The following is a 24,689-nucleotide window of genomic DNA, read 5'->3' on the forward strand; positions in this document are numbered from 1 at the left end:
TTTCCCCTTTACCAAGTGACAGTGTTAGAATTTTTAAGTAAGGACCACTGCAGGGACACTGCAAGGTGATAGTGGCAGAAAGGCACTTCCTTTCCTTTTTAAAAAAAATTTAAGACTTCCCTGGTGGCGCAGTGGTTAAGAATCCGCCTGCCAATGCAGGAGACATGGGTTTGAGCCCTGGTCTGGGAAGATCCCACATGCCTCGGAGCAGCTAAGCCTGTGTTCTACAGGTACTGAGCCTGCGCTCTAGAGCCCACGAGCCACAACTACTGAGCCCACGCACCTAGAGCCGGTGCTCTGCAACAAGAGAAGCCACCGCAATGAGAAGCCCCCACACTGCAATGAAGAGTAGCCCCTGCTTGCCGCAACTAGCGAAAGCCCACGCACAGCAACGAAGACCCAACACAGCTAAAAATAAATTAAAAAAAAAAAAATTTAGCCCAAGAATCAGGGCTTGCCACACAGAAGGCCTGGTGACACTCATCTCAGCAGTCTTCAGGTCACACTTTCTCCATCCTGTGGGCTGTTTCCAGGGTCCAGCCAGGAGACAGAAACCACACTTCGAGTTGAGAAAATTTAACATAAAATATTAACTAGTAGAAGGTTGCTTACTTCTCAAAGAGGTGAAAGGACTCTCTGGTGTCCAAAAGTAGCAGGTGGAAACCAGCAGCTACTCCTAGGCAGAGTGCATGTGGACACTCAGGGAACTAAGGACTTAGTTGGGCCCACCCCCACCAAGCCTGAGAGTCATGCCTCTTCGAGGAAGGTAAGGTTTCCACAGAAAGTACAACCGGCCAGGAGTGAAAAAACTTGCCAGAGGGTGAGGGCCGTAACTGGTCCATAGAGCCACTCACCAGATGAGGGAGACATTTGTCTGAAATAAGGTCTGAACAGCTGCAGAAGCTCCAGAAGCTGCAGCTGGATGGGGGAGAACCTGGGCCTAGGGCGCAGCTACAGCTTTTCTACGAGAATTCCTGACACCTTGAGCCAGTGGCTCCTGTGCTAAATTTTAAAAAGGGACTGGCAAATGGAAAATGCTTATGCATCCTAGCTCCAGTGCTACAAAGAACAGTGGTTCTGAGGCTGGGGATAACTGGCACAGGTTCTTTGCCCAATGGCTAGTGCTCCCTGTCTGTCCGAATTTTATAAGGGTGGATCACTGAAAGGCCTGTGTGCACCAGGTGAGGCTTATCCCGTGGGTGATTAGGCGGGGCCATTTCCTTGGGGAGCCCCTGATGTCAGCAGCTTTAGGTCTTTTCTCTGGGACTGGTCACATTCCCCAGATAAGCTTTGAGGTTACACACCAGACACTAATGTTAGTATTCTTGGAGCCAAGTTCAGAAAAAGACAAGACAGCCTCAACATTCAGGCTTTAAACTTTCACTTTTCAGTATGGTGGGCCTGTGGTCTTCCAGATCAAAGACCTTGTGTTTTATCGTTTCCAGAGAATAGACCTTCAGTCTTCTTCTGAGGTGGGGAGAGGGAAGTCCCCCAGAATGCGGGGGAGGGATCTGGAGCTCCAGCTGCTTTATGCTTTGTTCCCCTTGGGCCACAGGTGCAGATAATTAGAATGATCATAGTCTTTGGTTTGTAATACACCCTCATCATTCATTGGTCCATGCACATAACCCACTTTCATTTAGTTAATTAGCTATTTTTAATAATGTAATAAGCACCCAAGCTATTACCACCCAAAGCAAAAGCTAGGGTTTGACAGTAACCTGCATCTAACCAAATGATACTCTGAATTAACCTGTCCCCATTCTTTTCTCACCCTGAGGAAACTATCATCTTTTATCAGTCCTTTGTTTTTCTTTATAATAGTCTTACTGAATTTATATGTGTTCTTTTACATTATGTACATATTCCTAATTATAAAAGGATATTATGCTGATGTAATTTGGGGAACTTTTTTCACTTAAAATTGCCAAGATTGGGCTTCCCTGGTGGCGCAGTGGTTGAGAGTCCGCCTGCTGATGCAGGGGACACAGGTTCATGCCCCAGTCCGGGAAGATCCCACATGTCATGGAGCGGCTAAGCCCGTGAGCCATGGCCGCTGAGCCTGTGCTCCGCAACGGGAAAGGCCACAGCAGTGAGAGGCCCGCATACTGCAAAAAAAAAAAAAAAAAATTGCCAAGATTTATCCACATTACTGCTGGATGACTGTGAACAGTTTTATATATGCCTCCTGCTTTATTCGTACGAAAGTCCATCTTGGGTGTAAGTTTAGGAGTGGAATTGCTGGGTCTTAAGTGTTCATATATCATAAAATTCACACTTTTAAGGTTTAATGGTTTTTAGTATATTTATGGAGTTGTGTAACATTGCACTATCTCATTTCAGAACATTTCCATCACCCCAAAAAGAAACACCATACCTCTTAACAGTCACTCCCTGTTCTCCTTCCCCCTGTACGTGGCAACCACTGGCCTACTTTCTGTCTGTGGATTTGCCTATTCTGGACATTTCTTAAATGGAATCATATAATATGTGGCATTTGTGTCTGACTTCTTTCACTTAGCATGTTTTTGAAGTTCATCCGTGTTACATCATGTAGCAATACTTCATTCCTTTTCATGGCTGAATAATATTTCAGTGTATGGGTATACCACATTTGGTTTATTAGTTGATGGACATTTAGGTGTTTTCCACCTTTGGGCTGTTATGAAAAATGTTGCTATGAACATTCATACACCAGTTTTTACATGGACATATGTTTTCAGTTTTCTTGAGTATATACCTAAGAGTGGAATTGCTGGGTCACATGGTAGCTGTGTTTAACATTTTGAGAAACTGCCAGACTGTTTTCCAAAATGGCTGCACCATTTACAGTCATACCAGCAAAGCATGAGAGTTCCAGCTTCTCCACGTCCTTGCCAACATTTGATGTTGTCTGTCTTTTTGATTATAGCCATCCTACTGGGTGTGAATTAGTGTCTCATTATGGTTTTGATTTGCATTTGTTTATCTTCTTTGGAGAAGTGTCTATTAAAATCTTTTACCCATTTTTTAGTTGGGTTATTTATCATTTTATTATCAAGTTGAAGATTTCTTTATATGTTCTTGATACAGATCTTTAGATATATGAAATGCAAATATTTTCTTGCATTTTGTGGGTTGTCTTTAACTTTCTTGATGGTGTCCTTTGAAGCACAAAAGTTTTTATTTCTATTTATTTTTGTTTGTTTAACCTAATGAAAGCATCTTTTTTTGTTTTGTTTACATTTTATTGGGGTATAATGTTGATTTACAATGTTGTGGTAGTTTCAGGTGTACAGCAAAGTGAGTCTGTTATACATATATCCACTCTTTTTTAGATTCTTTTCCCATATAGGCCATTACAGAGTATTGAGTAGAGTTCCCTGAGCTATATAGTAGGTCCTTATTAGTTATCTATTTTATATGTAGTATTGCGTATGTGTCAATCCCAGTCTTCCACTTTATTCCTCCCCCCATTTACCCCCCCAGTAACCATACGTTTATTTTCTACATGAAGCACAAAAGTTTTAATTTTGATGAAATGCAATCTATTTTTCCTTTTGTTGCTTGCACTTTTAGTGTCATATCTAAGAAACCATTGCTTAATCCAAAGTCATGAAGATTTACTCCTATCCTTTCTCATAAGATTTTTATAGTTTTAGCTCTTAACGTTTAGGTCTGTGGTCTATTTTGAGCTAATTGTTTGTACATGGTGTGAGGTTGGAGTACCAGTTCATTCTTTTATATGTGAAAATCCAGTTGTCCCAGTACCATTTTAAAAAAGACTTTTCTTTGTCCAGTGAATTGTCTGGGCTCCCTTGTTGAAAACCAGTTGACCATAAATGTAAGGGTTTCTTTTGGAAGGCTCATCTTTATCCTATTGATATCTGTCTAGCCTTATGCCAGTATCACAGTGTCTTGATTACTGTATCTTTGTAACAAGGTTTGAAATAGGGAAGTGTGAGTTCCTCCAACTTTGTTCTTTATCAAGATTGTTTTGGCTGTTTAGGATTCCTTCCGTTTCCATATGAATTTTAGGGTCAGCTCGTCCATTTCTGCAAAAGAGCTAACTGGGATTTTGATAAGGATTGTGTTGAATCTGTAGATCAATTTAGGGAGCTTTGCTATCTTAACAATACTGTTTCAATCCATGCACGTGGAGTGCCTATCCAGTTATTTGGGTCTTTTAAAATTTCTTTCGGCAACGTTTTGTAGTGAAGTCTTCCCCCTTCTTTTGTTATATTTTTTCCTAAGGATTTTATTTTGGGGGTGCTATTATAAATGGAAAGCTTTCTTAATTTCATTTTTGAATTGTTTATTGCTAATGTATAGAAATACAATTGAGTTTTGTGTATTGATCTTGTATCCTTCAACCTTGCCGAACTAATTTATTGGCTCTAATTGTTTTTTTGTGGATCCTTAGGATTTTCTACATACAAGATCATGTCATCTGCAATACACATAGTTTTACTTCTTCCTGTCCAGGCTGGATATGTTTTATTTCTTTTTCTTGCCTAAGCAGAGCTTTCTAGGCCCTGGATAGAACCTCTGGTACAGTGTTGAATAGAAGCGATAAGTGGACATCCTCATCGTGTTTCTGATCTTAGGGGAAGCCATTCAGTGTTTCACCATTAAGTATGATGTTAGCTGTGGATTGTTCATAGATGTCCTTCATCAGGTAGACGAAGCTCTCTTCTATTCCTAGTTTGTTGAGCACTTTTATCATGAAATCGTGTTGGATTCTGTCAGATGCTTTTTCTGTATCTATTGAAATGTATGTGTGACTTACGTTCTTTATTCTTTTAATAGGGTGTATTACATTTATTGATTTTTGTATGTTGAACCAGCCTTGCATTCTGTGGATAAATTCCACTTGCTCATGGTGTGTAATCCTTTTTATATGTTGTTGCATTTGGTTTCCTAGTATTTTGTTAAGGATTTTTGTGTCCATATTCATAAGAGATATTAGTCTATAAGTTTCTTATGTTGTCTTTGTGTGGTTTTGGTGTTAAGGTAATACTTGACCTCATAGAATGAGTTGAGAAGTAGTCTCCCTTTTATTTTTTGTAAGACTTTTGGAAAGATTGCTGTTAATTCTTTAAATGTTTGGCAGAATTCACAGTGAAGCCATCTGGTCCAAAGTTTTTCTTTATGGAAAGTTTTTATATTACTAATTTAATCTTTGCTGCTTCTTGAGACACTTCAGGTGGTTTGCGTCTTTTTAGGAATTGGTCCATTTCATGTAGGTTATCTAATTTGTTGGCATACAGTTATTCATAATATTCCCTTATAATTATTTCTGTTTCTGTAAAGCTGATAGTGATGTCTCCTCTCTCATTCCTGTTTTTAGTAATTTTGGGTTTTACCTCTGTTTTCCTTGGTTAGTCTAGCTGACTAATTTTCGATTTCATTGATTATCCCTATTCTTTTTCTATTCTCTCTTTCATTTATTTCCACTCTCATCTTTATTATTTCCTTCCTTCTGCTTGCTTTAAGTTTCCTCTCCTTTTTCTAGTTTCTTAAGGTGGAAGGCTAGCTATGAATTTGAGATCTTTCTTCTTTTTTAATACAGGAATTTACAGCTGTAAATTTCCTTCTAAATATTAACATAGCTGCATCCTATAAGGTATTTTCATTCATTTCAAAGTATTTTCTAATTTCCTTGTGATTTCTGCTTTGATCCATTATTATTTAGGAGTATGTTGCTTAGTTTCCTACATTTCCTTCTGTTATTGATTTTTAATTCATTCCACTGTGGTCAGGGGATAGTCTTAATATTTCATTCCTTTTCAGATTTACTGAGACTTGTTTTATGTCCTAACATGGTCTATCCCAGAGAATGTTCCATGTACACTGAGAAGAAAATGTATTCATTCTACTGCTGTTAAGTGGAGTGTTGTGTAGATGTCTGTTAGGTCTGGTGGTTTATAGGGTTGTTCATTTCTTCTATTTCCTTGTGATCTTCTGCCTCGTTATTCTATCCTTAATTGAAAGTGGGGTATTAAAGTTGCAAACTGTTGTTGTTGAATATTCTATTTCTCTCTTCAGTTCTGTTTCATTTTGCTTCATCTGTTTTCATTGTTATGTCTTCCTGATGTTATGTCTTTTTTTAAAATATTTATTTATTTATTTGGTTGTGCTGGGTCTTAGTTGCAGCAGGCAGGCTCCTTACTTGCAGCTCGCCAGCTCCTTAGCTGTGGCATGTGAACTCTTAGTTGTGGCATGCATGTGGGATCTAGTTCCCTGACCAGGGATTGAACCTGGGCCCCCTGCATTGGGAGCGTAGAGTCTTAATCACTGCACCACCAGGGAAGTCCCGGATGTTACGTCTTTATTAAACAGGACTTTCAACCAATCATCCTTTGTACCACGTTTACCCTCTGCTTGCAGGGAGAACTGGTGCGGACAAATCTTGGGCCTTTTCAGGCTCCTTGGTACATGATCACTTAACTTTTTTCACTTTCCCCACTGCCAGCCTAGCAGCCTTATTGAGTCTGTTCAATGGGTGATTACAGTCTTCCTTCTGCTTGCCCACTTTCAAAATGTTATTGCTGTTGTCACTTTTCTTTGTTGTCTTTGTCCTTATGAGTTTATGGCTTATAAAGAAAAAAATTTACTGTTATTTTTATGATTTTTCTGGAAGGAGTAAAGCTGTATTTTAATCCAGTATCTTTAATTGGAAGTTTCAAAGACCATGATCTTTCCACTGCATAGTGCTAGATAGAGTAGGTACTTTCCTGAGGACAAAGGATGCTTGGTTTTGACTGTAAACCTTAAAAACCAGTTCAGAGAATTTACAAAATTCCATGCTAAGTGCTCTGGGAGAGACAGATGTACATAAGATATGGCCCTTCTTCTCCAGGAGCTCACTCTGTGGAGAGATGAGATGTACAGAAATACTGCTATAGCACATGTAAAAAGGGATAAGTAATAAGAACAGGTATTGGGATAAGTAATAAGAACAGTAATAATGAAAGGTATTGATACCTTTCATTGAACGTCTACAGATTTCAGACAGACGTGTTATGTACATTAAACAATTCAATCTAATAATCTCATAATGGGAATTGTATTATTCCCCCTTTACAGGTGAAGAATGAATTGTTTTATACAAGGCCAGCAGCTAATAACATATCAAGGGAGATTTGAAGCCACGTGTGTCTAACTCTGAAGCTTTCCTATTTCTACCATGTCAGGGTATCTTAGGAGAGGCCCTGTTAGGGACCTAGAGGAATTCAAAGGCAGGAGAGGATCAAGGAAGGCTCCAAGGTGGAGGCATCCCAGCTGGGCCTTGAAGGATGGATAAAGTTCAACATTTTAGATTTTGGGGGGAAGGGGAATCATTCCAGGAAGGGGGAATAGTTTGCTCAAAAGCCAAAGAGGAAGGAATTATAAGATGCATTTGGGGATTTTAAATAACCTGGTGGGAGACGTAGTGTAGGATACCTGCGTGAGGTTAATTAGCCCAAACAGTGCCTGACCTGGAAGAATGAGGCCCTGAGGTGTTTGCATTGGAATAGGGGAAAGCTAAGAAGAGAATTTTAATGATTTTTGTAAAGTAAGAACATCCTCACAACATATATATAATGTGTGTTTAATTAAAAATGTGTGAGGTCACAGACAGTGGGTTGTCACAAGGCTGAAGAGTTCATTTAAAATTTAAGCAAGCAAACACATGTATATGGAATCTAAAAAAAAAAAGTTCTAATGAACCTGGGGCAGGACAGGAATAAAGACGCAGAGGTAGAGAATGGACTTGAGGACACGGGGAGGGGGAAGGGTAAGCTGGGACAAAGTGAGAGAGTAGCATTGAGATATATACACTACCAAATGTAAATAGATAGCTAGTAGGAAGCAGCCGCATAGCACAGGGAGATCAGCTCGGTGCTTTGTGACCACCTAGAGGGGTGGGATAGGGAGGGTGGGAGGGAGACGCAAGAGGGAGGGGATATGGGGATATATGTATATGTATGGCTGATTCACTTTGTTGTACAGCAGAAACTAGCACAATATTGGAAAGCAATTATACTCTAATATACTCAATTATACTCTAACTCTAATGTTAAATAAAAAATAAAATTTAAGCAAATGCTTGTATTGCTCTTATTGCTTTGAAATGAAAGCAAATAAGTTTTCTAAATGTTAATAATCTCATCTTTTCTAATAAGAAGAAAACCCGACACTGATATCCCCTTTCTTATCTATCAAATTAGCAAAAATCAAAAAGTGATCATTTGTACTAGGAAGCATGTGGGAAAACAGGTAGTATAAGTAAATGAGATGGCTCCATATATCCTGATAAGGAATGACGACCTCTGCCGTACTTTTAAGTGGAAAAGCACAGTGTAGAACGGTACGTGGAGCAGACTACACTTTGTGTTTTAAAAAAATGTGAGTCGGAGGTGCAATTTGTCTGTAACAGCTTTTCCCGAGAAGTTCCATTAGCACTTAAACCAGTTTTACCCCTTTTATACCAATATCAGTCCTTCTCTTTTTTTTATCTCAAACTTTGCTGCTCAAGTTCCCCTTCAGACTTCCAAGGGGGAGCTGGATAGGTCATTTCATCTCTAATTGCCTTGTGGTTCATTTGTTGTTCACTTTTCTTAGTATCTTCAGCATTTATCACGTTTTCTTGGAATGGCTCCAGTGCCCTTTAGTTTCAGGTAGCCTCTGATCCAGTTGGTAAGGTTCCTACTGTATTCTTGGCTCACTTTACCCATATAGTAGTGAGAATGCAAATACTCATTCTCCTTATCTCTGTTTCTCTACAAGGCTTGCTGGTGGTGACCTTTACACACTGCTTTAGATTTACTCTCACTATCCCTGATACATTTCTTTTCTCCAGTGTAAACATTTTCTGTTCTGCTTAAAACTATTTACTGGGGGGTGTGTGTGTATACATATATGTACATATATGCTTATATACACAAAAACCTAGCAACTCGTTCTGGTGGCCTCCAAGAAGACCAGCAAAATAGGGACCAGTGGACAATGGGTAGTGGAGAGGGAGATTCTCTTTTTACTGACAGACCATTTTGTTTCTCTTGAATTTTATACAGGGAATATAGCCAATATTTTATAATAACTTTAAATGGAATATAATCTATAAAAATTTTGAATCACTGTGTGGTACAACTGAAACTAATATTATAAATCAATCCTACCTCAACAAAAAAAAATAGTATTGGTAATAAGAGTAAATAAATGATAAATTGACTTAATAAAGTATTATAAATGGAATGTAACATATAATTCTACAATGTTTTTTTTTTTTTTTTTTTGCGGTACGTGGGCCTCTCACTGTTGTGGCCTCTCCCGTTGCGGAGCACAGGCTCCGGATGCGCAGGCTCAGCGGCCATGGCTCATGGGCCCAGCAGCTCCATGGCATGTGGGATCTTCCCGGACCAGGGCACGATCCCGTGTCCCCTGCATCGGCAGGCGGACTCTCAACCACTGCGCCACCAGGGAAGCCCAACAATGTATATTATTAAATGATAGTATATAAATAGATATTATACCCATTATATTGATGAAGTTACAGATAAGTTAATTATGCAGATTTATGGCTAATAAGAGAAATGTTACTTTCCACTTATTTTATACTTTACAGTCCATGTAACTTTTCTTATTTAATTTTTAAAACAGCCCTGGCAGGTAGCTGGTTATTATCTTTATTTTACAGACACTCTATTTTTATGAGAATGGCAGAACATGAATAAGACACAAATAAGGAAACTAGGCTTCCGAATGGTTAGGTAACCTAAGTTTCACATCTAGTACTTGAATCCAAGTTTAGTGCAGTTTCCTCTGTGCTGCAGAGAAGGGTGTTCAGAGCATATCCCCAAGTTTTTGTGCTTGATTTGGAGTTGATTACCGACCTTTTCCATCATAGATTCTTTGGTGCCCTCATTCAGCACAGAATATGGCACTGAACCAGTCTGATACAAATAAAAAGAAGCCAGGGCTTCCCTGGTGGCGCAGTGGTTGAGAGTCCTCCTGCCGATGCAGGGGACACAAGTTCGTGCCCCTGTCCGGGAAGATCCCACATGCCACGGAGCGGCTGGGCCCGTGAGCCATGGCCGCTGAGCCTGCACGTCCGGAGCCTGTGCTCCGCAACGGGAGAGGCCACAGCAGTGAAAGGCCCGCGGACCGCAAAAAAAAAAAAAAAAAAAAAAAAAAGAAGCCATTCAGCCTACCAGTACATAAGTAGGCACCCCAGGCTCTTCCCCATCTCCCATCATGGGCAGGGAGCTTTGGCTTTGGGCATTGAGAATGCGAACCAAACAAGATAGACTTACTTGTACTGTAGCTCAGAAGTTCACCTGTGTCTTCTTTTCATTGTTCTAGGAAGAGTTGCAGGCCAACCTGGACCTGATTCAAACCTACAGACTGCATATTGCCCAAGATATCAACCAAGAAAACCTGCAGCTCTTCCTGGGTTCCTATAATGGGTACAGTTGTTTCTCTTCCTTCACTTAAATGCAGACTAGGTCTAAGAAGATAACGGATATTTAAGAGAGAAGGAGAAGAGGAAATAAACTACTTCTTCCAGTGTTGTGTGATGGGATTGCTTTCGTACTTTTCACCACAGTAGAAGGGGAAGGGCTTTCAGACAGAAATGAAGACAGCTTTCAAGAGCAATGCATGAATTGAAGGCTGTTTCAGGCATGTTCAACTACCAGTTGTACTTTTAAGATGTTTTGAGACCAGAAGTACCTAAAGTTATGAACACACACAAAACACACACATTGAGGTGGCACAGAAAGATGCGTGTAGAGGAGGCAAAGAATAGAAGCCTTGGGCCCCAATCCAGTCTCTCTGCTGGTGTCCTGTCATCACGCAGAAGTGACGCATGGAGAGAAGCTTCATTCTTATCTTGGGACCAGCTTCTCCAAGGTGAAAATGTTAGCTCCTTCTAGCTTTCTGGGTACATGGAAAAAGATTAAGGAAATGGGTCAGCTGTAACTTACCCAGAGTCACACAGCCGGTCAGGAGCAAAGCCAGGTTTTGAACCCAGTCTCTCTAGCTCCTTCCTCTGTGTAACAAAGCCTCCTTACTTTTCGTTGAAATCAGAAAGGTTATTAAGTACCGCACTGAACTGTTAGTTACCAGGAGAATGTTCCCCCAAGAAAGTTCCCCTTGGACCTCCATGGCGGTCCAGCACTTAAAATTCTGTGCTCCCAATGCACGGGGCACGGGTTGGATCCCTGGTCGGGGAAGATCCTGCATGCCACGTGGTGTGGCCAAAAAAAAAAAAAGAAAAAAGTTCCCCTTAAGAAATTATTCCTATAAACTAGTTGGAAAATTGAACACTTAAGACTTGAGGATTTCAACAGCACTGCTATTGAGTTTTGAAGTTGCCTCCTTTTAGCATCCTGCAGAGTCCCTTTTTCCTGCTCTGTACCACTCAGGATGCCACTGAACAGAGTGCACAAGGGCCCCTTCCCTCATCTGTGTGAAAGAAAGACAGTTTTCAGATTTCTTGATACATTTTGTTTTTCACAACCAGGAAGTAACCTGAGTTGCCATGATTTTACCTGAAAAGTGCATTGATTCCTTTGTGTTTCTCTAGACGCAGAGACCTGGAGATCGAAAGACCCATTCCGGGACAAAATGATAACAAATCAAAGACATTAAAGTAAGTCCCTCGGTCTCCCGCGCTACGCTGCTCGACACCTTTGCCTGTCACAGGCAGAGTCATTTTCAGTGGAGTATATGTGCTACCTGCTGAGTGTCCTCTTACTTTCCCTTTCCCCAGGTGTTCTACTTTATTGGTGGTAGGTGACAATTCACCTGCAGTTGAGGCTGTGGTAAGTATGTCCTGATGTTGTGAAGATGAATAAGATGAAATGCAATAAATTGTGTGTGACACACTCTGCTGACGCACTCGAAACAGTTGGTAGGTACTAGTTTTTGTGATTTCTCATTACACAGACCAGGGTTTGCACTTTGTTACCCAGTGTGGAAGAAGAATTCCTCGTTGATCACTGTGTTTCATCAGAAGGGTTCAGGACTGCCCTTGAGTGCTTTGGGTGGTGGAGCTCGCTCTGTGGCAAGCAGGACAGGTAAAGGCCACGGGCTTATCGTCAGACTTCTGACAGCCTTGGCCTTCTGCAGCCACCACAGATATAGAAGGCTGCTGGGAGCCTGTATACTTGCCTGAAGCACGTAGCACACTGGCAAAAAAAAGATGTGCTCATTGTAGAAAATTGGTAAATAGGAGGACAGGAGGAGAAGTCATGATCCCATTACTCAAAGACAAGCCATTATGTTTTTCTTTACAATAGATGGGATGATGTTAGCTATACAGTGTTTTGGGACCTCATGACTTAGCACTGTTGAGAGCGTTTTTCCATACTATAAAGTCAGTATATCTGTATAATACTCAGTCTTATAAATACACCCTTGTTTAGGTAACCCCATTCTCCTGTTGATTATTCCTGATTTTGCACCATTAATAATGTTGCTGTTGAACATCCTTATAGAATCTTTGCTTGAATCTTTGATCATTTCCCTGGGATGAGATGGAAATAACGTGTCAAAAATCATAAACCTCTTTAAGGTTTTTAATACATTCTGCCAGTTTCCTTTCCAGAAAAGACATAACAGTGTGTTGCCACTGCCTATGTTTGAGAGTGCCTGTTCCACAGCATGCTGTTTAGCATTGGACTTTCAAATTTCATTAGTAGTTAATTTGATTAAAAATGGTACCCCACTGTTTTAATTTGCACTTCTGTATTTACAGATGAAGCTGACAGTTTTTCATAAGTCTGTTATCACTTGCTTGTCTTTCCCACAGCATATATAACTTAAGTATCTGCGTGAAATTATCTGGTTTTCTTTGGCCTACTTCACTTCTACCCTATTTAGAGCAAAACATTAGGAAGTAAAGCTTTTAGAAAGGGAATCTAATAATTAATCAGAGATGCAGACATAGATGAGAAGCTTGGTGGGCAGGGGGAGTGTTGGTAGGGTGAGACAGGTATGACAATGGAATATATTCACACTTCCCTGAATTACCCTGTAAAACATTCTGTGTCTAGTGTAAAACACATAGTGTGGCTTGAGCACAGAGGCGAATAACTCTCAACTCAAAAAAAAAAAATCCCCAAAGGTAATAAAGTTATAGTGAAGATCTCATCAAGAAGGAGTATTGTAAAGGTCCATCTTTTTTGGCTAAAAAGGTAGAGATACGTGCTACAAAATATCAAAAACATTTTTTCATAAACAATGTGTTTATGAAAATAGTATCGTTTATAGAAAATACCCTTAATCAGAATTCTCTAATCATGCTGAGTTGCCTTTTGGAAATTACATGGACTTAAAGCAACATTACCAATTATTTTTCAAGATTGTGTAAGTTGGCCAATACAGATAAGATCTTTTTCTCTTTCTGATTTCCACACCTTCAGTGTTTATAGAGAAGAACTTCAGGAACCCCATCTGTACCACAAGCTAGATGCTCTTCTAGACACATTCAAAACCAGCTCCCCTGCCCCAGAGCCTTTTATCCCATAAGTTGGTAGGGATTCAAGGGCTATATCCGTGCATGGAAGAGCAGGAAGAAACTCCACAAATTCTGGTCACTGTTGCTAGCTATTCTTGCTCACATATTCATTCAGCATCATATTTTGAGCATCTCCTATTCTCGCGATGCTGTGGAGAATACAAAAATGAATAAGACGGAGTCTCTGCACTTGGAGCTGGGGAGAGAGTAGACATGTAAAAAACCAACTGTTGTTCTTGGCCTACCAGAAACGGAGACTTCTTATAAAGTTACAGAAATTACAAAGTGATGAACCAAGGAAAGCATGCTTTATTATATTAAGTACAAACTTGGGAGTTGATTCTTCCAGAAAATATTTATTGTATGTCTACTGTGTTCTCAGCACGGTGCCTGGCAGTTAGGGATCCGGTTTTTACATTCTGCCCTTTAGAGCACCTTCTATAGTAAGTAAACGGGTACATTTGTTTGTCACTGCCTGCGTTGTCATTTGTGTAGAGCAAAAACCTTGATTTGGTGATTCTGGCTTTTAGATCATCCTGTGATTTTAGAAGAGTTTTGAATACCTACCCATCAGCAATCCCCAGAGTAAACTTTCAGCTGTGTTACTGGTTCTTGCCTGGGTAATTTTAATAACTCCCTAACTGGCTCGCTGCCTCTGCAGTCTGTCATACAGGCCACTGCTGGTTATTTTCCTAAAACAACTCACATCCTGTCACCCCAGAAACCCTCTGTGGCTTTTTGCCTTCCACAGTCAGTTCAAGTCTTTCCAACCTCTCCCCACAGTGCACCCTCACGCCATGCTTGTCTCTGTAACCCCACACATGCTCTGCATACTCACTTCGCAACCCCTGGGTCTTTGCTTATGCTTTCCCCCTGACTCTGGAAGCCTTCAGATGCCCGCCCCTTCTTACTCTAGCTATAGAAATTCTACTCATTCTTCTATTGTCACTCAGCTCAGAAGTGAAATTTTCAAGTGATCTCATTCTGCCTCATAGTACATTATTACAATTCCACCCCACTAGCTTTTCCACGCTCTTAGCACAGTGTTTTATATGTGTGCTTGGGCACGCATGTGTAAAGAAGAGATCCAGTTAATCAGGTTAACCATAAAACACTGTTGAACCTGGAGATTATCTCCCCAGAACATTTTCTTTGAGGTCCCTGCCTTTGTGGATACAAAGGTATGAGATACGATACAGGTAAATGTACAAGGTTGTAATTCTTTTTTTTTTTTTTTTTTTTTTTTTTTACAAGGTTGTAATTCTTAATTGTAATGGCTACAGTGAGAGAAAAACCACAGAGAGTTCAACTTTACATGCGATAGCCAAAGATCTTGAGGCAGAAGAGAATCAGGGTGTAAGGAGTGGCAAACCCACTGCATCCAGGGCACGGGAAAGGGGTGAGAAATGGGCAGGGGAGGGGTATAAGGGCCAGTTGTGCTGGGAAATCAAGACCCCAGCAGGTGAGGGCCACGGTCCAGTTCACTTTTTAAAGTAGGTAACTTGTCCCCATGTTATGTAGCTAGTAGGAGGAATTAGATTCAACGTGTAGTCCTTTAAAGACTCTACTTGTAACGGACTCAGAAAATGAACTTTGCCAGATTTTTAGATCTACTAAGAAACATAAGATATAAAGTACTTCATATAAACATGTCTCCCACTTTGTATTTTGGTAATTTGGCTGATTCAGCCGTCTCCAAATGAGCCATTGATCTTGGAAGATCATTCTCATGCCAAGCTATTTCTTATTTTTCTAGCAGTTCATAAAATTGTCTCTCTCTCTCTCTCTGTTTTTTAAGGTTGAATGCAATTCTCGCCTGAATCCTGTAAATACAACTTTGCTAAAGGTAATGTGTCGTCTTTCCTCATTGCCAACCATGAGTGAGTAAATTATACGTGGTTCAAATTACTTTATTTCTGGAATAGTTGCCCAGAAAGAAGGAAAGCTGCTCTTCCTCTGTCTGATTCTCTCATTCTCTTTAAAAAAATTTCTTTTCCTGAATATATTCTCATTGTAGAAAATTGGAAAATAGGAAAAAAATGGAAATATAAAAAAAGAATAAAATAAAAATTACCCTAATCCTGCCCCCCAAAGGTAACCTTCTGGTGAAAACATCAGTCTTTTTCCTATACATTTTTACATGATTAAGATCATAGGCTGTTTCTAGCCCTGTGTCTGTTTTCCTCAACTTTTTGACATATAAACATCTTCCCGTGTCATTAAAAACGTCATAAGCATTATGTAATATTGTTTTGAGAAATTAGATAATGAATGGAAATTCTTTACGTGCTAAATCCCCTTGTATGGATAAGGAAGCTTCCAGTAACATTCTCATGATAAGGGTAGATGCATTTTTTCTTTCTCTTAGGGCAAATAGAGAGTAACTCTTGTACTGAATTTCTAGGGTTAATATCAAGCTTCTCCCCGTTTTGACTGTACCCCAGGCTCACATTTTCTGGAGCCTCTAGTGACATATTTAAGGGCCTGACCTCCTGCTTTGAATTTGGATTACCGTAGATTTAAGTACTGATCTTATGCTTCTGACTGTTGCTTTCTGAGCCTGAAAGACCTCTGCTTTCTTCCCTTTCTCTTTGAAGTGAGATTAAAAGGGAAGTGCTGCCACCAGAAGCAGCCCATAGTTCCTGGAAATATAACATGAGGTTAATGCTCTGAGGTTACAAAACTCAGAGTGTTCTGGGGTCCGGGTGATCGGTGAACTAGTCTAAAATACGAATTTTTTTTTTTTTAAAGCATGTGGTTTCAAATTAGCTTTCGTTGCAGGTTTGAATCAGTTTTCCAAAAGCGCAAAACAACTTTACAGTAGCCAGAGATGTGCTTATTTTTGGGCAAAAATGCCCATCCACAGCAGCATGATGGAACTGATTCTCTGTTTGGGAGAGAAAGCTTGGAAACAGTCTTTCCCAGTATTCTCTCTGCATACGGGAACTGTTTTACAGTTCTAATCAGACCCTGACTCCTAACCTTCATGAAAATACAGTCTGGGCCAGTTAGCTCTATTTGATACTTATTCAGGTTAAATATTTGTTCCTGGGCTTCCCTGGTGGCGCAGTGGTTGAGAGTCCGCCTGCCGATGCAGGGGACACGGGTTCGTGCCCCGGTCCGGGAAGATCCCACGTGCCGCGGAGCGGCTGGGCCCGTGAGCCATGGCCGCTGAGCCTGTGCGTCCGGAGCCTGTGCTCCGCAACGGGAGAGGCCACAGTGGTGAGAGGCCCGCGTACCGAAAAAAAAAAAAAAATTTGTTCCTGATCTTACACGTAGAATTTTCAGGGAACTGATTGTTCCTTATTAACCTCAAATTCCTGTGTCCCCTGTGGCATCCCATCTGCTGAATAACAGTCCACCCTCAAAGAAAGTTTTCATTGTTAGTGAAGGGAGACCATGAGGTTCATGTCTCTTTTTTAAAAAATGCCAGTCAGCCTGAATAGGCTACTATCTGAGTATGGAATGCATAACAGCTGGAAGGAGGAGGGTGGCCTCGTGGTTGGCCATCATGCCCTAGAAGCAGTGTTCTCTGCGGATTGGCAGAATATGCATCACCTGGCTTGTTAGAAATGCAAGTTCTTGAGACCCGCTCCAAACCTATTAAATAAGAATCTCTAGAGACTTCCCTGGTGGTCCAGCGGTTAGGACTCCGTGCTCCCAAGGCAGGGCGCCCAGGTTTGATCCCTGGTCAGGGAACTAGATCCCGCATGCCGCAACTAAAAGATCCCACGTGCTGCAGCTAAAAAACCCGCACGCCACAACTAAAGATCCTGCACGCCACATCTAAAGATCCTGCACGGGGCAATGAAGATCCCACATGCCGCAAAATAAATAAATATTAAAAAAAAAAAAAGAATCTCTAGGGCAGGAATTCAAGAATCTGAGTTTTAACAAGTCCTCCTGGTAATTCCAATGCATGCTAATAAAACGCTACTCTAGAAATCTTTGCACAGGTGAGAATAACCAACTGTAAAGATTTATGAAGTGAGAGACAGTCGCCTTACCAAATCCAACTATGAAATGAAAGTGGCTGACCAAGTAGGTTGGCTGAATTCAGCCTCAGTGCCTGATTGGAGACATCCCGCTAATCGTGAAATGAAGACAATGTAGAGTTGAGACAGAACCTTAAAAGTGTGGTACCCTGAGAAGTTAGGATCACACTGTTTGAGGACTCTGAAAGTAACATTCTCCAGGTGGAGGCAGAACCATGGTTGAAGGTAGCGGTTAACTTCACTATCACCCAAATGGAAAATTCCCGACATGGGCCTGAAAGTTAGGCCCTGCATTACTGATTAATAAATGTTGAATAATCTTTCAAAATTACATCCAAGGTTATTGCTAGGATTTAAGTCTTTGTGTAAGAGTGCATTGAGGGGGACTTCCCTGGTGGTGCAGTGGTTAAGAATCCGCTTGCCAGTGCAGGGGACACGGGTTCAAGCCCTGGTCCGGGAAGATCCCACATGCTGCGGAGCACCTAAGCCTGTGCGCCACAACTACTGAGCCTGTGCTCTAGAGCCTGCAAGCCACAACTACTGAAACCCACACGCCTAGAGCTCGTGCCCCACAGTGAGAAGCAAGCACACTGCAGCGAAGAGTAGCCCCCGCTCGCCGCAACTAGAGAAAGCCTGCATGCAGCTGCGAAGACCCAGCACAGCCAAAAATAAATAAATTTATTTAAAAAAAAAAAAGAGTGCATTGAGGAGATGGACACTTGGATGTAGTTAAACATTAAGTTAAGGAACCTAAAATTTGATCCTGTCCTGTTTGAAAGGACCCATGGATGTTCAGAGCATTTCCCTTAGGCGTAAGTCTCAGCTGACTTACATATTTTTCCTCTTCTAGATGGCAGACTGTGGTGGACTCCCCCAAGTAGTTCAGGTAAGGAGATTTTTTTAAAAGCACCCATTTGATTCCAGCTCTCTGACTGTGCAAGGATTAATGCCTTCTTATTTTGTCCCCCTAGCCCGGGAAGCTCACCGAGGCCTTCAAGTACTTTTTGCAGGGAATGGGCTACAGTGAGTAGTACACAACTTTCTATTCTACCAAAGATTTATTGATAATGGGGTCATTTTGGCGTCTGATGAGTACTCAATTCTCAGGGCTTAACCTCTGTGCTAGCCAGCCTGAAATCAAATAGAAACCAAAATGTTCATGGAACATTCATCTGTGCATATATATAAAGATGAGCTAATGCTTATTAAGCACTTACTTTGTGCCAGGCACTCTGTATTCTTAACCTTGAGAGGTAAGTTCTGTTATTAGTTCCATTTTATAGAAAAGGAAACTGAGGCTCAAAGAGGCTAAGCACCTTTCCCAGGGTAACAATTCAGCTGCAGAGCCATGCTTCAAACCCTGCCAGTCTGACTCCAGAGCCCACATTTTCAACCACTGAAGCTTAGCCAGACCTAGCTATGAATCTGAAGTTGTTATTTGCATCTGAACTCAGCTGGTTAATGACTCCTGGACTAGAGAGACAAAATGGAGACTCCAGATGAAAAGGAGTTAAATCAGTTAAGTCTGCTCCACCACAGGAGATGAACTTGCAGAATATTTTAGAGTGAATCCAAGGATGTGTCCGTATCATGTGCCACTGTCCTGGTCTCTTGTATTGTGAGACCCCTGAGCTTTCTCATTTGCCACAGAATATCCGCACTTGCTCCTTTCTTGGAGTTATAAAAAAGAAAACTCTTCTACCCAGGTACAGAGCTCTTTATCCAGTAGGGTGACTTTTCTCCTGTCTTTGGTATCAATGTGTTTAATGACGATTGGGCAGCTGCTCCGGGCAGCAGCTGGGCCCCTGGGTACAGCCCTGTACCTGGTAGGCAGCTCGTGTATGTCTCGTCTAGAGTGGCTGTGTCATCCCCGTCTGTGAGCCACTACCAACCGAGCCCACACCCATATCCCTCTGGGAGGAGCAGAAGTCCCTCTCCTTTCCTAGGAAGCAGCTGTTCTGATCCAAGCAGGTTGGCTGTTCATAGTGAAGGAGGAAACCTTTGACTAGTTGAGAGAAGTAACATCTGAGATGTTACTGAAGCATCAGTTGGCCTCACCTCCTTTCTGGGGCCTTAAAATAAAACTTCACCCCTGGCTTAGAGTGTTCTGTCAGTGTCTGCTAGGCAGCCAAGGTTGCCACTTGGCACTGTCGGGTCACTAACCTGCCTTTTCCTGTGTCCATCCTGCTTCCAGTCCCGTATGTGCAGCTCAGTCACCTGAGCACCGAGTCAGGTACCTTTCTCTATGCTGGCCCCTGCCCCTGCCTCCCAGCCATGCTCTCCTGGCTGCATTGGCTGCCCGCAGCATGTCCGTGGTTTTCCTGTGCAGTGAGAGCCCGATAGAACGTGGCTCGTTGTGCCCTGTGCGAGTTAGCCTGCAGGTCCCGCCCTGGTCCCCCCAGGAGTAAAGGAGCGGGTTGTAACAGCCAGGGTCACAGCGGCGCTGAAACTTTATAGGCAGGGCCCCTCCACCACCACCAACCTACTTACCGATCCTTGAGTTAACCCCCAGACACTGGATTCTCAATTAGGAGCATCAGAACCTGTGCCTGGAGAACTGCAGGTGATGGCATCTTCGGACCCCTGCGTTGAAATGGCAGCTGGGGGAGTGGCTCGTGTCTCAGAAAGATAGGCAGGGGGCGGGTATGCCAGGTAAGGCCCTTTCCTGGCCAAGCTGGAGGGACCTTACAGACAAAGCAGTGGCAGTAGGCAGGAGTCTGAGTTAAACAGCCACCTCCCATGCCCTTGCTCACAGGCAGCCTGTACCTCACCCCCTGTGCAGAGACCAGCCCGCCTGCCCTCCCTACACCTCATCTTCCTACACGTCTCCTCCCCAGGTAGCAAGGGTCGCCTGTGGACACGGATGGTAGTCTTGTTGTATCGGGCTTGCACTGTGTTTGTGAAACACCTTCATCCTTGTGTGGTGTGGTTCGTCTTTCTTTGGTTTAGTCTTGCATGCACTGCAGGTTTTGGTTACCTGGTTGGGTTCCCAAAGCCTCCTTCCTAATCACCTTATGAATGGCATGGGCATAGCTAAGAGGCTATACTCTGGACTTAGGTTTCCCCTTGTTCTGCTGTGGACTAGAATCAGCTGAGATTGCAGCCAGAACCAGAGGATTAAAGCAGCCTTGCCTAGAGCCCCTCGCCTAGAGCCAGTAGTGCAAAGTGGGGATGGCTATGTCTTGTCCTGGTGTCACCTTAAATGGGTTGGGAAAGCGAAATGTAAAGCTTTTGGTGAAACTTCTAGACTAGCTGAGTTTAACCAGGGCTCCCTCCTATAGTCCTCTTGGTTCTTTCTTACAGTCCCATCTGCCAGCATGACCCGGCTCGCCCGATCACGGACCCACTCCACCTCAAGTAGCATCGGCTCTGGAGAAAGTGCCTTCAGCCGATCTGTCACCAGCAATCAGTCAGATGGAGCTCAAGAATCCTCTGAGTCTCCTGATGTTCTGGACAGACACCAGACCATGGAGGTGTCCTGCTAAGCAGATGCTCCTCCCCTGGACCATGCAAGTCCATCCTCCTTCAGACAGCCACTCCATAATATAACCCTTCATCCAGCAAACTGGCATCTATCTATCTTTAAGTCTTGCATGGCCACTGACTCTCTCTTTCTGGTATCCTGGATTAACCATCCTCTCTGCCTGCCCGCCCCCCTTTTTGTATGTACCGAGAACCACTTCCATGCCATTACTGTAGCATTCCAGCACCTTCAGCTGATCAGATCTCCACATCTTCTCTTGCCAGCTTTTCCCTGTGCTTTCCCAACTGTGTAGCTAAGATTGTTTGATCCTGATGTATGTGTGTGAGCACGCGTGTCTGTGTTTGTGTGTGCATAGTTCTGTGATTTTAGACAGGCTTTCTTGTAGAGCTTCTGCAAAAAACAAAAAAAAAAGGGACTCTTTTTTTGCATTTTCAGTGGTGTTTTTAGGGGAAATATGCAGAACAGGTTTCTAGGTTGGGTAGGCCATTGCATTCTCTTTCGCTTCCATATTGGTCAACAAGATCTGCAAAGTGACTTCAGGAGAGAGCAGTTCTGAGGAATGTGGAAGATCATAATTCCTGTTTGGATGGTCGACTGTGACCAACAGAAGGGAGCCTGTTACATAGAGAAGCAGGCCCCAGGTGGCCAGCCACCTTCTCCTCTCCAAATGAATTCACATATACTATTCTGTGAATAAAAGGGAGGGATATGTTCTCTTAGAAGCCCATGAATGATGAGGTTCTGATGCAACGTGGAGTTTTTCCCAAGGAGTGAGTGTGGCTTAATCACTGGACTTTTTCAGCACAGGAAGGGGAAAACGAAATCCCAGGCCTCTGCTCTGTCAGAACAAAACTGAGTCTCTGCAGTGTCTGATACCACATACCAGACGTCTGCAGGAAGCGCCGCCCAGGAGGAACACTCTCCACCCCTCGATTGCCCCAGAAGGGAGAGGTATAGCCTGAAAATTATGTAGATGATGAGGAAATGGCTGGGGAGAGAGGAACAGTATACACTTGATTTCAGCAGACTTAATGGAAGCTAAATGAAAGTCAGATAGAACCCATTTCTCAGGAAGTTATTTGTGTGAACTCCCTTTTGTAGGAGGGAAGGGGCCAATCTGCAAGGGCAGCCTGTCCGGGTAGAATTTTGTTCAGTCCGCTGCTATGTGAGGGAGTCACAGCCACCCAGAGAGTGTGACCAGGAGGAGGGTGAGAGCAGCTGCCACCCAGTAAGGGCCCAGCTTTGAGGGCATTGAGACGTTACGTAGAGAAGGGTTGCACAGTTCTGATCTTAGGAAGGGGCTTTTCAGATGTAGCATTTGCTTTCTGCTGAGATACGGAACGCGTTACTCTGTCAGAGTACAACTTTTTACGGATGATGAAATAAAGCTGTATATGTCTCATTGTTACCCGGTGGCTGGTGTGACTTCTCTCAAGCCACTTCCTGGGGCTCGGGGGGGTACCGAGTGACTGCGTGTGGGCTCCATGCTGGGCACCCTCACATACCTGATGATTATCCACCCAGCAGCACTGTCCGTTTAAAGTGAGGAAACCAAGACCCAGGATAAATAAGTTGCCCGAGGTCATACCAGTAAGCCAGCCGAGATTGAACCCTGAGTCCCTCTGACACGCCTATATTCCTCTCAAACCGAAAACCTGACCGTGAGAAGCCTGACTGTGAGGTGATGCGGGAGAAGCCGAGATCTCGGAAAGGCTGCATCTCAGCTCTGCCCTCTTTGCGCAGTTGCCACCTCCCACCCCTCATGTAGTAATCTGCAGCCACCTGCCAGGGCTCCTGCAACAGACCAGACTGTAGTTCGCCAGGAGGGGCTGTCTTCATACCCACCAAGGACAGTTTCAGGAGGCAGCCGTCTCAGGTCAGTTTTGAACAGTCCAGGGGCTGCAGCTACCACTACATCGAGGTTGCTGTGTCTGTGGCAGACGCTTGTAAAATGACTCGACCCTGCCCATCCTGGTAGAGGACAGGAAACAAATGCATGTGGGCCGATACAGGTGACCGTGCTGAGGTCCTTACAGAACAGGCAGAAGCAGAGTTCCAGAGCTGCAGGTGGTCTCATGGGCACAGTTGCTCTACGAACCCACCTTGCTCCAGCTGCCTTGGCTACACATCGGCAGGGATGGTTGCCTGTTTCCCACCTTGGCTGTGTGCCTGGAGTCGGGCCCCAACTGGCTGGTCCTTACCACACTCATCCTCTTCTCATTTTCATTTCCTTTCTTCCTATTCAATATATTCCAAAAAAAAAAAAAAAGTTGGGGTGCCTGCTTTGTGAGAGGCAAGGAAGTGGCCAGGTAGATGCTCCCACCCAAGATGCTTGTGTGAAGCTTTTTCATATAAATTTCGTATAAATTCCGGAATTCCATTTAAATTCCGTATAAATAAAAATCTCACCCAGTTCTCATGGCAACTCTGCAAAGTGGCAGTGTGTGTTACAGACAAAGAACAGCTGAGGAAAGTTAAGTGATTTGGCCAAGGACACCTAGCTAGAAAAAGTTCCCAGTTCTTCCAAAATCGATGCATTTTCATATTTTATTAGCTACAGGCCACGCCCTTACACCCTCCTGAATGTTCCTCCTACTGAGCCAGTACGGTAGACCCTTTTCCAGTTTTGTGGATGAGAAAACAGGCCCAGAGGTAACCAATTTACAAATGGTCAAAAAACTAACAGAGCAGCAGATCTAGGCTTTAAACTCTCTAATTCTCAGGTGCCTCCCTGAGTGGAACGGGAGAGGATATGGTGGGATTTTTTTGAGACCATAGATGGTCATTCCCTACTTCCTCGTTCATGGGCCTCTCCTTAAGGCCAGTCCAAAAGTCTGCCTGTCAGATGAAAAGATGGACATCGCGGTGGTGTGGAGGCAAGAGCAGGAGGGTGGGCCTGTGATCAGTTCCCTCCCAGCCACAGGCCACATCCTTGAGTGGCCGTCACCCACCCTAACATCCTGGTTAGAAACTCCACTCTGGCTCCCTCAGCCCTCCACGCCAGGTGCCGCAGGAGTTAAATCTCAAACCAGCCTTTCCCGGGAGAAAGGGAGAACCTGAGCCCGGGTGTGCTCAAGGCCCCAGAAAAGGCTGCATTGTCTGTGAAATAGCGGTTTCACGTTAAAAGCATCTGTCTCCAGGATTGCTAAGCCCCTAATGGGGAGGCAGTGAATGGGTGGTTGTTTAGATACTAATGAGCTGAGATTTTTATTAGTTTAAATTCAAAAAAAATTTTGGTTTTTTGGCCACGCCACACGGCTTGTGGGATCTTAGTTCCCCAACCAGGGATGGAACCCGGGCCCTGAGCAGTGGAAGCGTGGAGTCCTAACTACTAGACCTCCAGGGAAGTCCCTAAATTTAAATTTTAATGACTGATTTAAACATACTAATCAAAGGGGGTTCTATCGGAGCTTCTTTATCCTAGCCGAGTGGTTCTTAAGTTTAGGGTGTGCATCAGAATCACCTGGAGGGCTCGTGAAAACAGGTTGCTGGCCCCCTACCATGGAGTTTCTGATTGGGTAGATGAGAGATGGAGCCTGAGAACTGGCATGTCTCACACATTTCCAGATGATGCTGAGGCTGCTGGCCTAGGGACCACACTTGCGGAACCACTGTCCAGGTCCTGCTACACAAAGCGTGGTTTCCAAACCAGCAACATGGGTATCGCCTGGGAGTTGTTAGCAATGCAGAATCTTGAGCCCCACTGAACCAAAATCTGCTGTTT

At 43.1% G+C, this 24,689-nt stretch overlaps 1 protein-coding gene across 2 annotated transcripts in view; it reads left to right on the plus strand.

Annotated features, from left to right (window-relative positions):
- Positions 1–24,689, plus strand: part of NDRG3 (NDRG family member 3) — an 87,099-nt gene extending 62,410 nt beyond the window's left edge. For both annotated transcript variants that reach the window (XM_079943949.1, XM_079943948.1), the window contains 7 exons: positions 10,327–10,430; positions 11,552–11,617; positions 11,738–11,789; positions 15,285–15,332; positions 18,332–18,367; positions 18,453–18,504; positions 20,785–24,689. In XM_079943949.1, the coding sequence (XP_079800075.1) occupies positions 10,327–10,430; positions 11,552–11,617; positions 11,738–11,789; positions 15,285–15,332; positions 18,332–18,367; positions 18,453–18,504; positions 20,785–20,966 (540 nt within the window). In that variant the 3' untranslated portion in view covers positions 20,967–24,689. The remainder of the gene's footprint in view (positions 1–10,326; positions 10,431–11,551; positions 11,618–11,737; positions 11,790–15,284; positions 15,333–18,331; positions 18,368–18,452; positions 18,505–20,784) is intronic.

This window comes from Stenella coeruleoalba (assembly GCF_951394435.1).
Source record: "Stenella coeruleoalba genome assembly, chromosome: 15".
Lineage (NCBI taxonomy): Eukaryota > Metazoa > Chordata > Mammalia > Artiodactyla > Delphinidae > Stenella > Stenella coeruleoalba.